We start from the raw sequence: 15,588 nt of genomic DNA on the forward strand, positions 1-15,588 counted from the left end.
TCTCCTTGACTGAAACATCTAAAGCTGAAGCAGTTTGAATTAAGTAATTAGCAGTATTTGTGAAAATTTGGGTGATCAAGTTCAACATTGCTTAAAGGTCATAATGCTTGGCACTGGTTAAATGTATAAATTATATATCATTATTAAATTATATTTAATATTAATTATTTTAAATTATATAAATTCATATAAGAAAATTTATTATCAAGAATTTTATGAAATTATATATCATTATTAAATTATATTTAATATTAATTATTTTAAATTATATAAATTCATATAAGAAAATTTATTATCAAGAATTTTATGAAATTATATATTATTATTAAATTATATTTAATAATAATTATTTTAAATTATACAAATTCATATAAGAAATTTATTAGGTATAATTATTTTAAATTTTATTAAATCATATATTTTAATTAAAATATATTTAATATTAATTATTTCAAATTATATTTTATAGTATCATATATTATGATTTTAGTAAATTCATATAAGAATATTGATTATTAATAATTTTATTAAATTATATATTTTAATTATAATATATTTAATAATAATTATGTTAAATTATCTATATTATGATTTGAGTAAATTCATATAAGAATATTAATTATTAAGAATTTTATTAAATTATATATTTTAATTATAATATATTTAATATATCTAATAATAATTATGTTTAAATATGATTAAATTATTTATTATTGATAATAATAATCTTATTAAAATTTAAATAACAATAACAATAATCATTTACCAAAATAAATTTATGCTAAGGGTATTCTAGTCATTTTAGTTTTTTCCATTATGCTATTACACCTCTATTCCATTCAACCAAACACAAGATTACTATTACGCCTCTATTCCACTACATTCAACCAAACAGTTAATTTGCTATTACACCTCTATTCCATTACACCTCTATTCCATTACACCTCTAATCCAATACAGCGAACCAAACGTGCCCTGAGTATTTAATACAGTACTATCAGCAGTTACTAACTGAATACTAACTGACTAACTATAACAACTTTCTTATTCCTAACACTCTTTGATTGAGAAACCGCTACCTATCAACCTTCGGAAAGATAGTGAATGGATTGGAGTTGCTTGTTGCTGCACTTTTGTCAATAATGATGCTTCATGCTATGACGAGAAAATCTGTTGTGGAGCATTTATCTATTGTGGAAATTCTGAACAAGCCAGTCTTAATGGATCTATTTTTCGAGGTAGACATCGTCGACAGGTTGATTGGTGGGGCTATATTTTGTTGACAGGTAGGAATCAGCCCATAACGAAAGATCACCTTTTTCTTCGTTATTTGTCACGTGATAAGTTATTTCCATTTTCTTTGGAGGATAAATATGGTGACTGTGAGCTTGAGGTGTCTTTCTTACATCCATGTAAACCCAATGCTAAGGTGAAGAAGTGTTGTGTAAGAATAATGTATGAGAAAGATTTGGAAGAAATAAAAGAGTTGCAGTGCCATACCACTCAATCTTCTCCAAATTTTGAACAGACCCACCAACACTCTGCTCACAACCATAGATCAGTAGGTAGCACTTCTCACATCAAACAGAAAATGTAAGATCTACGAGGAAGCAGAGGAAGAATGGAAGCAACCAAAATGGATGCAAAAAGTTTTCAATTTTATGATGGGCCAATCGGGAAGAAGCATTAATTGCGGTAAAGTACTTAACCAACCATGTACTATTACTTATATTTCATTTAAAATAATCATTTTAAATTTATTTACGTATAAAATATGATCTTTTAATATATATTAAAAAATTTAAATTTTTTAGCCATACAATCGTATTGAATATGTACATATCTGAAATGTTTATAACATAATTTTTTTATACCATTTAAAATTTGTCACTTAATTTACATTTTTTTACTATTTAAAATTTTAGTCGTTCAATTCATTCCTTTTTACATGATTGAAATGTGTACATTTTAACTAGTTTTATTTATTTATTAAAATTTTGTCTTCATTATATATATTCACTTACATTTATATTTTATTTGTAGGTTGAAGTAAATATAATCAATTTGAGATAGAGATGTAAAGAAAAATGGATAGTTTCGTGACAAATTAAGCATGTAATAATAAAGTTAAAATTCCTTTAATGAGAATAAGATCATAATTTGCGCTGAGTTAAAAACTATTTCATTTTTGTTTTGAGACCAATTTATCTGTTCAATTTAATCAATCAAAATTATTTTTATATATTTGGAATATTAAATATAAGTCGTTTACAATACTCAAATAGGTTTAATTTCTTCTAATAAAAGTATCATTTAAATTTCATGGCTTGAAGTACAAATAATATTATTCTAACTCTTCCTTTTATAAAGTATATCTTATGTTTAGACATTTATTTTTAACACTTATTCAAATATGAATATAAAGAGTATGCTCTTTTAATTAATTGGAAGATCTTTTTCGTGTGAGTCACATCACATTCATATCTAATATTTAAAAAAAATTTAAAAGATTCATTTTTTTGCTCATTCTAATGTTAGGGTTTAGAGATATGATTTTGGTTGACATGAGCAAGATTTTCGACGGTTGTGTTTTTTATGATATCAAGAAAAATTTCTCAATTTGAGATAAGTTAATATATGAGCGATATAGATCAATCTTTTTCCGTGATATCAACAATAATTTTTTTAATATTATTTTTAATACTATAAAAATATTGAAGGGCCCTACTTATATTTTTAGGAGAGTTATAATATATATAAATGAGGAAATTACAAAAATTTTAAGCCTTAGGGGGCCTACTTATATTTTTGGGAGGGTCATAGTATATTTACAAAGGACTAAATTAAATTTTGAAGGGCTATGGCCCATGGACCTCTACATGGCTCCATTGTTGCATCAATGCAAAATCAAGAAAGAAATGAATAAGACGATCTTCTAACTCCCTACCCCAAGCCCTAATATAAGCAGGGGCGAAGTCAGGAAATTTTTGAGGGGGGTCGAAATTAAATTGTATTTTTTATGATAGTAAAATTGCAATTTTACCATTTTAATAGTTTATATATTTATAATTTTTAAAGGATTAAAATAATTTTTTATCATTTTTAGGGGAGCCAAAGTGTAATTTTATCATTACAAATTTAAAATTTTAAGGGCCCTAAAAAAATTTCCATTTTAGAGAGTCGATGCCATCTAAAAAGGAAAGAAAATATAAATAAAAAACAAAAAACCAAGCAAGGCTTAGGCCTCATCCATTCTGTAAGTTGATCTCTCCTTGCTGGACCTCCAAGTCAAATGATTTATTTAACCACCAATTTTTATAAAAAAAATTTATTTTAGTCATTTATTTAATTTTTTGTCATTTTAGCTTTTTAACACTACACCAAAACAGGCTTTTCGCGGCGTTTTTTTAGGGCTATAGCGGCGTTTTTTAGCGCCGCAAAAAATCCCGCTACTGACTGCGTCGCTAACTTTAGCGGCGCTTTTTCTAATAAACGCTGCGAAAGATTAAGACCTTTTACGGCGTTTTTTTTACCGCGCCACTATAGACTACGGTCTTTAGCGGCGCTTACACAAAAACGCCACTATGGGTGGGAGTCTTTCTCGGCGCTTATACAAAAAATGCCACGATAGATCGGGTTCTCTGGCGGCGCTTATACAAAAAATGCCACTATAGATAAGGATCTTTCCCGGCGTTTGTACAGAAAACGCCACTATAGATAGTGGCTTTCTCGGGGCTTATACAAAAAATGCCACGATAGCTCAGGGTCGATAGCGGCGCTTATAAAGAAACGCCACTATAGATATGGCTCTTTACCGGCGCTTATACAAGAAACGCCACTATAGATTGGCATCTTTCGCGGTGCTTATTCAAAAAATGCCACTATAGATTGGAGTCTTTTGCGGCGCTTATACAGAAAACGCCACTATAGATTGGGGTCTTTAGCGGCGCTTGGACAAAAAACGCCACTATAGGCGGGGTTCTTTAGCGGCACTTATCGAAGAAACGCCGCTAATTTTGGCAGATTTGAAAAGTTTTTTTATATTTTCAGCCCTCCTATAAAAAAAATCAGAAGAAACCAAATCTAATCCAGCCAAAAGTAATACATGTACATAATATTTTAAATAAATGTCAATAAATAAAATAAAATTCGTATTATTCTTACAAAAATTGTAAAAGTTAAAATGATAATACCAAAGTCAAAATTGAAGTATATTTACACGATAGTCTAAGACGACGGTGGTTGCGACTGCTGAAACATCTTCATCATATTCTCAAGCTGCTGCTGGAGTTCATCGAACTTTTTAAGCTGTTCTGCTTCCCTCATTTTAGCCTCTAATTCCCTCGCTGCAGCCTCTACTTCTCTCGCTGCTGCATCTGCTTTAAGCTGCTGCTGGAGTTCTTCATACTTTCGTTGAACCTCAGCTTCTCTCACTGCTGCCTCTGATTCTCTCATTGCCGCATCTTCTTTAAGTTGTAGTTGGAGTTCTTCATATCTTTTTTGAACCTCAGCTTCTCTCGATGTTGCCTCCGCTTTAAGTTGTGTAATTTGTTCACTTGTTGTCGATTGCATCTGAACTATCTGGTCTCTTAACCTCTGAACTTCAGCTTGAGCCTGACTCCCCGAATGCATGTATCGTTGCGAGCTGGATCCAAAATATTGGGATGGGCTAACAAAAGATCCTTGAAATCGAACCCGACCATACCTTTCAGGACCCAAAACTTCAGTGATAACCCGGTTATCAATGTCGTCAATATGAACAGAACTATCACTTGAAGCAATCACTTCGTACTCCGCCTTTTTGTCCTTCAGTTTTTCCTAAAAAATAAATGACATAGTATCAATGTCGTCAATATGAACAGAACTATCACTTGAAGCAATCGCTTCGTACTCCGCCTTTTTGTCCTTCAGTTTTTCCTAAAAAATAAATGACATAGTTAAGAACGCAATATATTAAAAAACAAATGCAACATAACTTAACAATATTTGCATTACAAGAAATGAAATAAACCATTAGAACAGTAAAAATAATTAAAACAAGTCAAATTGTATTAAGCGAACGTACCATAATTTCTGTAGCTTCAGGAGTCATAGGGTTTCCATATTTCTTCCTATGTGTAATGTCAAAAAGTTGAAGGCGTCCAACTTTTTGACCCGACAGCACTTCCTACAATACAATAGTAAAAATATTATTTGATATAAAGTAATAAATATCTGCCAGTACCATATAAATCCTACTTACCTCGGCCTGAGCTACACACGCAAAACTTCTCGACCCAGCTGTGTGCGTGAATTTTTGTTTCTGCCTACTACTTGTTCCAACTTGTTCACGATCCTACATTATGAAATTATTAGTACGTTAATTATTAAATACTATAAACCAAAATAATTACAAGATTTTTGTAGTAACACATACCTCTCCTTTCTTCGAAGTCCAAAATCTAACGACCTCTTCCCACTGGTACCTAAGCATTCCCGGTGGGACATTTTGTAATTTCTCGTCGAGTGTTGTTTTTGTCTTAAAATAGTCTTTCTTTAATGTGCTCTTATGGTCTCTCCGCCTTTTTCCTAATGCCTTCTTTAGATAAGCATCGGAGACCTCTAGAGCAAATCTCGCCTACAAAAAACATGTTTTGTTTTTAACTTAAGAAAGTAAATGTAAACAAAACTTAAACCCAAGTTTTATCAAAGACATACACGTTTTGTTACCTTAATGCTATCGAGAGCTTGGTTCTTGTTACTCTCGGGCACTTTATGCCATGACTCGAAGTTAATTGGCAATATATTTGGATTCCGTGCTAGAATGCCCATGTATCCTGCTAAAAGGCGAGCTTCTGATCCAACAGGCTGACCAAAGCTATTACTGGATATTTGGACACGCTCGATTGGATCTAGATCGTATAAATCCCTCAGTAGAGTACGTCCGCAAACTCTCCGCGTCCCGACAATTTCAGCTAGAAAATAAAAGTATTGTAATATAAGAAATTTAAAAAATAAAATAAATAATAAGTTAACACACATGTAAGTTAGAAGTTAAATTACTTTGAGCTTCTATAGGTTCGTCATGTGTGACCAGAACATTTGAAGATCCAACAGCAGTTTGTTGTTCAGTGCTGTTTGTTTCGTTCGAGTTTGGAGTACCTTGAACAATGCGGTGCGCTCGCACGGGTCTTCTAGGCATTTTATCTGCAATACAAATAAATTAGTTGAAAACTTAATATACAATTACAACAATAATAACTACTATATATTAGTTATATTGTATCATTTAACAAGTCTAAAAAACCAAATTAACCTTGTAATCTTCATATTAACCAATTAATTTATGTACCTACATGCATAAAGTGATCATCTACCTATTATACTCAAAACTTATCTTAATATTAAATTTATTCTGGATCTATATTTTACAAATATATAAGAACATATATATTGACCTCCAAAATTAATCAATCTAATATTAACCTCTTAAGAAACCCTAAACCCTGGCCAAACCCCTAAAACCTCTAACCCTTAAATCTCCCTAAACCCTAATTAACCCTGTCCCCTAACCCTAACCCATAATTCACGTCTGTAACCCCTAAAGCATAACTCAGCCCCTAACTCCTAAACCATAAATACCAAACCTTAAATTCATATATACCGGCCCGTACTCCTTAAAATACCATGCATCGACCAAAATATTCCCTAAATATTCTTTAATAATAAAAAAATATAGTGAAAATCTATTAAGCAACAAGTTATATATATAGTTAAAAATGTTGTATAAAGTTGAAATAAGGTAGCAATATTATCTTTGACAAAATTTCGTATGAAGCTTCAAATGTCCTCTTAACAAATGGAAAAAAAATTTGTTATAATAAACCTGGTACAACAAATTTTGTCTCTTTATATAAAAAACAATTTTTTTAATAAAATTTGGTATAGAAAATGCATTTTTTTTCGATAATAAATTCGTAAAGGATGAGGACACGGGTTAAATGGCCTGTAAAGAAACGGCGCCGTTTAAATTAATTATAAGTCACATTTGCGGCGTTTCTGCGTAAAAACGCCACTAAATTTTCAACTACAGAAAGAAACGATGACGTTTTCACAAAATTGTTGACATATTTGCAGCGTTTTCCTGAAAAACGCCAGTAATAGAGTACATCCTTCAACTGAAACGACACCGTTCTGACAGAGTTTCAACAATATTAGCGGCGCTTCCCTATAAAACACCACAATAGAAACTGATTCCCTAACACGTAACGACGTCGTATATTGCAATATTTGTGGCGTTTCTGACTAAAACGCCGGTAAAGGCTATTATATATATATCTATTAATTATAATATAAACTATACTAAACTTCAATATATTAAATTTATTGATCTGGATTTATTTTACAAATATATAATAACATATATATTTACCATAAAAAATAATCAAAAACTAATATTAATCTAAATTAAATCCTAACATGACCGTTGAAACCCTAAATCTCAAACCCCTAAACCTCTAGCCCCTAAATTAACCTTAAATCCCAAACCTTAAATCTATACCCCGTACTTCTTAAAATACCGTCCATAAAAAAAATTCCCTAAATCTTTAATATATATATAATCATAAAATATATTTTGTATAAATTGGTGTTTAATTTATATTAATTCCTTTGATTTATTTAGTCGAACAGTACTACCAAAATTTATTACTCTTACAAAAGTTAATTCTATTTTTAATTTATTCTTTACAATACAAAAATTTAAGTTTTATTATATTTTATTTTATTCATAATTTAATATATTTTGTCTCGTAAATTAGTAGTTTAAATCAACTGTAGTGATTGAAAATTAGTAATAAATAGTTAGCTATTATATACATATACGACTTCTCTTTAATAAAAACTTTTTGTATTAATCACTAATATTTGTTAACTATAATTTAGATGTAAATTGTACCACTATATAATAAATAGAACAAAATATTAATTATTTCAACTTATAAGATTTTTGTTACTATTAGCGGCGCTTGGGAAAAAACACCGCTAAAGGCCGGAGAATTAGTGGCGCTCAGATAAAAACGTCACTAAAGATCTGAGCATTAGCGGCGCTTAGACAAAATCGCCGCTAAATTCTAGAGCATTGGTGGCGCTCAGATAAAAACGCCACTAAAGATCCAAGTATTAGCGGCGTTGAAATAAAATCGCCGCTAAAGACCTGAGCTTTTGCGGCGTTCATATAAAAACGCCACTAAAGATCGGTGATTTCGCGGCGCTCAGATAAAAACGCTACTAAAGATCGGAGAATTAGCGGCGCTAAGATAAAAACGCCACTAAAGATCCGCGCATTAGTGGCGCACAAATAAAAACGCCGCTAAACGTTTAAAAATCGCCAAAACGACGTCGTTGGTCTTAGGTTCTTTGTGGCGCTTTATATAAAACGCCGCTAATTCCTATTTTTAGCGGCGCTTCTTGGAAATCGCCGCTGATGCTCTACCTTTAGCGGCGCTTTGTCTGAATCGCCGCTAATGCTCAATTTTTTGTGACGCTTTTGTTCAAAATGCCGCTAAAAGTGCCGCTAAAAGCCTATTCTGGTGTAGGGTAACTTGTGTTTTCTATCAAATCACCTTAAAATTTGATGAAAAAGTTAAAATTTTTCACTTTACTGATATAGCATACATGTATATTGATACATGGATGACATATCATCATTTAATTAATTTTTTAAAATTTCAAAAAATATTTTTAAAATTTAAAAAATTAATTAAATACTAACATGTTATCTGTATGGTAATCCACAAAGTGAATAAACATTAATTTTTTTATTTATTTTAATGAGACCGAAAATTCATTTTTTTCTTTTTAAAATTACATGACCGAAAATTCATTATGACTTATTTATATTCAGCGGAAGAAAATTAATTTGGGTTTGTGATAAGAAAAATAATTGGTGAAGCCGTGAAGGTGACATCATTCATTACACAATTCCTTTTTCCTTCAATGGGAACGTTTTGTTGCAGGCATAATTCATTGTCGGTGGTAGAGGTGTTGATGGTGGAGTGGTCATTCGAAACCATTGCCTAATTGTAACTAATTAGGTAAGGAATTCACTCAAAGTAATTATTCTTGGGTCCATTTTATCAACACCCACCTTCTTGGATTCACATGCATCACTCATTTATGACCCCCCAATTTCCACAACTACTCGCATTCATTTGGAAAATGAAAAGGTTATAGAGAAATTGCTTAGAAACCACCTTCATTCTTCCCTGGAAATTTGATCTCTTTCTACTTTCTTTCAGACGTATTGAGCGATCAGTTTTCTGATTTTCAACACTACATCCACATTTTTTTTCTCGCACATCGTCATGTCGTCATTACCTTCAACTTCTTCGTCCAATTCAAGAAAGAAATATGATGTTTTCTTGAGTTTTAGAGGTGAAGATACCCGCAACAACTTTACCGATCATCTCTATGATGCTTTAAGTAGGAGTGGGATCGTCACTTTCAGGGATGATCCAAAGCTGGAGGCCGGCAAAGAGATCGCGGCAGAACTCTTTACAGCAATTCAGCAGTCATGGTGTTCGGTAATCGTTTTTTCACATACTTATGCCTTTTCAAGTTGGTGCTTGGAGGAGCTTGCTGAGATTGTTAAACAACATAACAACGACGGCCATAAAGTGTTTCCAATTTTTTACGATGTTGATCCATCTGATTTAAGAAAACAAAAAGAGAAAGTGGAAGAAGCCTTTGCTAGACATGAAGAGAGATACAAAGAAGATAGGGAGAAGATCCAAAGGTGGCGAAATGCTTTAATTCAAGTGGCTGGAATCAAGGGATGGCATTTAAATAACAGGTAACTCTTTCTTTTCTTCTGTATTTTCTATTTTTGGAATATATATGTATAACTTTGTTTTTTCTTTCTAATCCTATGTGTTTAATTGAAAAGTGTCTTGGTTCTTGTTTGCTTCCAAACTATAGTATGTTTCACGATTCATTGAAAAAGAAAGTGCATTTGATAATATGAAAAAAAAATTATTCAAAAAATTAAAATTTCTTTTCTTGTAGGCATGAATCAGAATTTATTAGAGAGATTATTAAGAAGATATCAGTAAAACTATGTCACCCAGTTACTCATAGTGACTTGGTTGGAATGACTGAACGCTTGGAGGATTTATATTTGAAAATAAACATTGGGGAAAATGATGTCCGCATTATAGGGATTTGCGGAATGGGTGGTATCGGTAAAACAACACTCGCAAGACTTGCTTATAATCAAATGTCACATCATTTTGAAAGTAAAAGCTTTGTTGCTGATATTCGAGAAGTTTCAGACAAATGTGGATTAGTTTCTTTACAGAAACAACTTCTTTCGGAGATTTTTCATGATGAATGCTTCGAATTTTTCAATGTTCATGAAGGGAATGATATAATTAGTCATATGTTGTCTCGCAAAAAGGTTCTTGTTGTTCTTGATGATGTTGATAACATTCAACACTTAAAATGCTTGGTTGGAAGGCATGATTGGTTCGGATTAGGGAGTAGAATCATTGTAACAACAAGAGACGAACATTTGCTTCAATCTTGCCAAGTTGATGATGTGTATATACCCACAACATTGAATACCACAAATGCACTTCAACTTTTCAATTTGAAAGCTTTCCGTAGTGATACAGTGCCGAAAGATGATTTCATTAAGCTTTCTTACCATGTTGTAAGTTATGCTGGTGGGCTTCCGTTAGCTCTTGAAGTTTTAGGTTCCTTTTTGTGCGGTAGAGATGCTGCTCAATGGAGAAGTGCGATTGAAAGACTTAAAAGAGATTCTAATAAAGAAATTCTTAATAAACTTCGAATTAGTTTTGATGGATTGGAAGAAAGAGAGAAAAATATATTTCTAGATATAGCATGCTTCTTCAATGGGGAGAAGAAAGATTTTGTAATGAAAGTATTGGATGGTTGTGAGTTTTTCCCCGATATTGGAATTGATGTTCTCATTAAGAAATCTTTAATAAAAGTCGATGATGGCAACCAATATTTGTGGATGCATAACTTGTTGCAAGAAATGGGAAGAAAAATTGTTAGAGAAAAATCTATTGGTGAACCTGGAAAATGTTGCAGATTGTGGGAGGAAACAGATGTCCATCATATCCTAAAAAAAAACACGGTAAGTCATTCAACAAAAGTTACATACTATTTTTTTTATATAGAATATCTAATAATATATGATATAAATTCAAAGCTTAGTATAATTGGTTGATACAACATCCACAAAAAGTGTTATTTGGTACTTTTGAGATAAATTATGTTTGATGTTTACAAATATTAACAAAAATTTATTGAAAAAAATATTTAATTTCATTGCATTACCCTCATTAGAAACTGTTTTACTTTGTTTAAAATGCTTTATTTATTATATTTGGAGCATAATAATGATAGAAGTTTAATTTTACATTATACACCATTTATTTTGTTTTCTTATTTTCTATTCTAAATTTTTTTAGGCCACAGAAATGATTGAAGGCATATTCATCAATAATAAAAGGTAAGAAAATGCATATAAGTTTATATCTTTGTGTATTATAAATGATGATTTTGTTTATTTTAAATGTGATAAGAAACTATAACAAAACCTTTGATATTCAATATTTTCAATGTTTAATTATGAAATTTATCTAGCACATATTACTCTTTTAAAAGAATCAATATTGAAATGTGTATATCTTTGTGAAATATTAATGGTATATATTTAATGCACAAATAGTGTATACATCAATGAATTAGATTGTAACATGTCATCCAAAAATTTTTTTTAAATGAATATGGTTTTATTTTTAATTATGTATCATTGAATCATATAGAATTATGCATTGTTGGCTGACCAAATATAAATCAAAATATTAATTCACATTTTTTAGGGTTTGGTAATATAACGTCAGATGTGTAGTTGTTAGATATGTGTATATCTTCAATATTGGTATGTTCAATTTTTTTAAAGAATTTTTTAATGTATTTAAAGAGTTCTTAAAGGATCTTAATATCGATATTCGGATATGCATTAGATAAAAGTATAGGATACGGGTACATAAAAAAACGATATTGATACAACATAGCTCTTAGATATTGAATGTTTTAATTTGTATACTCTTAAGCTCATTTTTGTTTTGCTCATGGTTAAAAGTATTGGATACAAGTACTTAAAAAACAATATCAATGCCACATAGCTTTTAGATATTGAATGTTTTTGTATATTCCAAAGCTCGTTTTTATTTTGTTCATGGTTATTAGAGAATCAAGCAAGGAGCTCAGCTTGAGTGTCGATGCCTTCTCAAAGATGAAAAAATTGAGATTGCTCAAAGTGCTTTGCCTCTCAAATTGTGATGATCTCAAATATCTTTCTAATGAACTACGACTTTTAGATTGGAAAGGATGCCCTTTACGATCGTTGCCCTCAAGCTTCCAACCAGACAACCTTGTCGCACTTCTTTTACCATATAGTAACATTAAACAACTATGGAAGGGAAATAGAGTAAGAATTAACTCATTTGGTCATTGTGTTTTAGCTATTTTAATATAAATGATTAAATTTTGATTAAGATAAAAAAATAAAAATGAGCATTATTATATTATCTCATTTGTTTCTAATTTATTATGGTCTTCTACAGCCCTTGTATAAGTTGAAAATGATGAACCTTGAAGGGTCCCAAAACCTGATCAAGACACCAAACTTCACAACAGCACCAAAACTTGAAGCTTTGATCATGAAAGGTTGCACCAAATTAGTGGATTTTCATCCATCAATTGGAATGCTTAAGAGCCTTAAACTTTTGAATTTAAGAGATTGCAAAAGGCTTAGGAGTCTTCCGACGAAAATTGGAATGGAATCTCTTGAAACATTAATTCTTAAGGGTTGCTCAAGTCTTATAAGGTTTCCAGAGATTGATGGGAAAATGGAACGTCTAAAAACTCTAGATCTTTCCGGTTGTTATAGAGTGGAAAATTTATCGGAGAATTTGCAGCAAGCAAAGTTTTTGGAAGAGCTCGACTTGAGTGAAACAGCCATAACAGAGCCACCATCCTTCATTTTTCATTTTAAAAATCTTAAAGTTCTGTCTTTCAATGGGCGCAAGGGACCATCATATAAGTTACGACTAAGTTTGCCTTCTCTTTTCAAGGTAATCCAAGGCAGAAGGACGAATCCCATGACTCGGATGTTACCTTCATTGTCAGGTTTGAGTTCATTAAGAGAGTTGAATCTAAGGGGCTGCAATCTTTGTGAAGGAGATATTCCACGTGATATTTCTGGTCTATCTTCTTTGGTACATCTTGATCTTAGTGGTAACAATTTCATCAGCATACCTGTATCTTTTACTCGACTCTCAAAGCTTAAATTGCTTGCATTATCAGACTGCTTGAATCTTAAATCGTTGCCTGAACTTCTAACAAGTATAAAAACGGTGTGGATAGATGGTTGTGCTTCACTTGAAGTAGTTGCAAGTCCATCAAAAGTGAGCAATTTAGTGGATTCGGCTGCCGTTAACGCCATTAACTGCTTCAAATTGGCTGAGAATATCTATGCATTAACACTGCTGAAAACACATCTTAAGGTCGATTAATCTCTTTATTTTCCCTTACAAAATCTCATACCAGAGAATTTATGGTTTTAGTTACCAAACGACTTGTGTTTTATTTTGCAGGCATTTGCAAATTCAAGGAAAAGGTTTGATATTACTATGCCTGGAAGTGAAATCCCAGAATGGTTTGATATTATTATGCCCGGAAGTGGAATCTCAGAATGGTTTAGCCAACAAAAAAGCGACTCTTCAATTGATTCTATTAAGATACTCCTACCTATCAACCTTCAGAAAGATAGTGAATGGATTGGAGTTGCTTGTTGCTGCATTTTTGTCAATAATGATGCTTCAACGGATGACGAGCTTCTCAATTGTAGAGCATCTGTCAATTGTAGAGAGATTAGTCGGAAACGCTGGAATATGGGTAAACGATTTAGCGAGCCCATAATGAAAGATCACCTTTTTCTTCGTTATTGGTCGCGTGATAAGCTATATCCATTTTCATTGGAGGATAAATATGGTGACTGTGAAACCAATCATTTATGCGATGATGAGCTTGAGGTGTCTTTCATTGGAAGCAGTGTTAAGGTGAAGAAGTGTGCTTTTAGAATAGTGTATAAGAAAGATTTGGAAGAAATAAATGAGTTGCAGTGCCATAGCACTCAATCTTCTCCAAAATTTGAACACATCCACCAACACTCTGCTCGCAACGATGGATCAATAGGTAGCATTTCTTACACAAAACGAAAACGTAATATCTACGAGGAAGCGGAGGAAGAAGGGCCGCAACCAAAATGGATGCAAAAAATTTTCAATTTTATAATGGGCAATTCGAAGAAGAAGCATTTACTGTTGTAAACTACTTATCTCACCTTGTCCTATTACTTTCTTCTTTTTTTTTTTACACATTTACGTTTTTCCATTTTTTATTTCATTTAAAATAATCATTCTAGACTTATTTGGATATGAGATATGATTCTTCTATTATATATCAAAAAATTTTAAATCTTTTATTCATACTCATATTTTGTACATGTTGACACCATTTTTTTGATAAAACGGGGTCAACTTGGGTTTTGAAAAATAAAAACGAAAACGGGAGTCGCCACCAATCTTTTTTGATGAGATGTGATTGGGTCACCTTATAAAACGGTTGTTTTTAATAAACAGTTTAGATTTATTAAAACAATGCTTTTCGCCTACGAAATTTAGAAAAGTAGATTCGAGAGTCGGTTACGTACGAGGAAGGATTAGCACCCTCGTAACGCCCAAAAATTGGTACCTAGCTGATTAGTTAATGTTTTAATATCGAAAATTGAAAACTTTGAATAATTTTAAAAATACGATCCTTTGTTTTATTTATATAAATCAAGTTACTCGTTAAGACATTCTCATTTCAGAAAGAGAAAACATCATTCCCAGTATGTTAGGGCGTGATATTTTACCTCTTTAGGAATGAGCTCGTCTAAAAACTTGCACAATAAAATTTAAAAGGGTATTCAATTGTTTAAGTCAAGTGAAAAAATTGTAACCCAATACATTAGGGCACCATTTCTCCAAATATTAAACATTGAATATTGCATTTAAGAAAAATCATCGTCTCGAGAGAACAACGTGTCATATCCAATGCATTAGGACACGACGGGTTGAATTCCCAATAACGAGCTTTTAGTTATGCGTTTAAAAAAAGTAGTTTCAATTATTTAGATTCAACGAAGAAAATCAAAACCCAATACGTTAGGGCTCGATTCTCTCGAAGATCCTAAATATCAAGTATTATTTTTATTTTGAAAAATTTTTTAAATCTGGGTAAAAATTGATGTAATGGAATGACAATTATGATAATGTATGCATAAATAATACGAGCAATAGCAACGAAAATAAGATAAATAAATAAATAGACAAATCAATAATATACTAAATAACAAGCCCATAAACAAATAAAATTAAAATATCTTTGAAATAATATATGCACATGAACAAATAAATAATCATCAAGTAAAACAATAATAATAAAGAGAATACATAAGAATTATAAAGA

The 15,588-nt window shown here is 31.4% G+C and overlaps 1 protein-coding gene across 1 annotated transcript; it reads left to right on the forward strand.

Moving 5' to 3' along the window:
- Window positions 1-9,146: 9,146 nt before the first annotated feature.
- Window positions 9,147-14,564, forward strand: LOC121223488 (TMV resistance protein N). Its single transcript, XM_041105021.1, has 6 exons — window positions 9,147-9,832; window positions 10,045-11,140; window positions 11,478-11,518; window positions 12,262-12,502; window positions 12,639-13,580; window positions 13,671-14,564. Exons 1-6 carry the CDS (start codon window positions 9,345-9,347, stop codon window positions 14,403-14,405), a joined length of 3,543 nt encoding a protein of 1,180 aa, XP_040960955.1. The 5' UTR covers window positions 9,147-9,344; the 3' UTR covers window positions 14,406-14,564.
- The last annotated feature ends 1,024 nt before the right edge of the window (window positions 14,565-15,588 follow it).

Source organism: Gossypium hirsutum, chromosome D11 (genome assembly GCF_007990345.1).
Source record: "Gossypium hirsutum isolate 1008001.06 chromosome D11, Gossypium_hirsutum_v2.1, whole genome shotgun sequence".
In the NCBI taxonomy this organism is placed as follows: domain Eukaryota; kingdom Viridiplantae; phylum Streptophyta; class Magnoliopsida; order Malvales; family Malvaceae; genus Gossypium; species Gossypium hirsutum.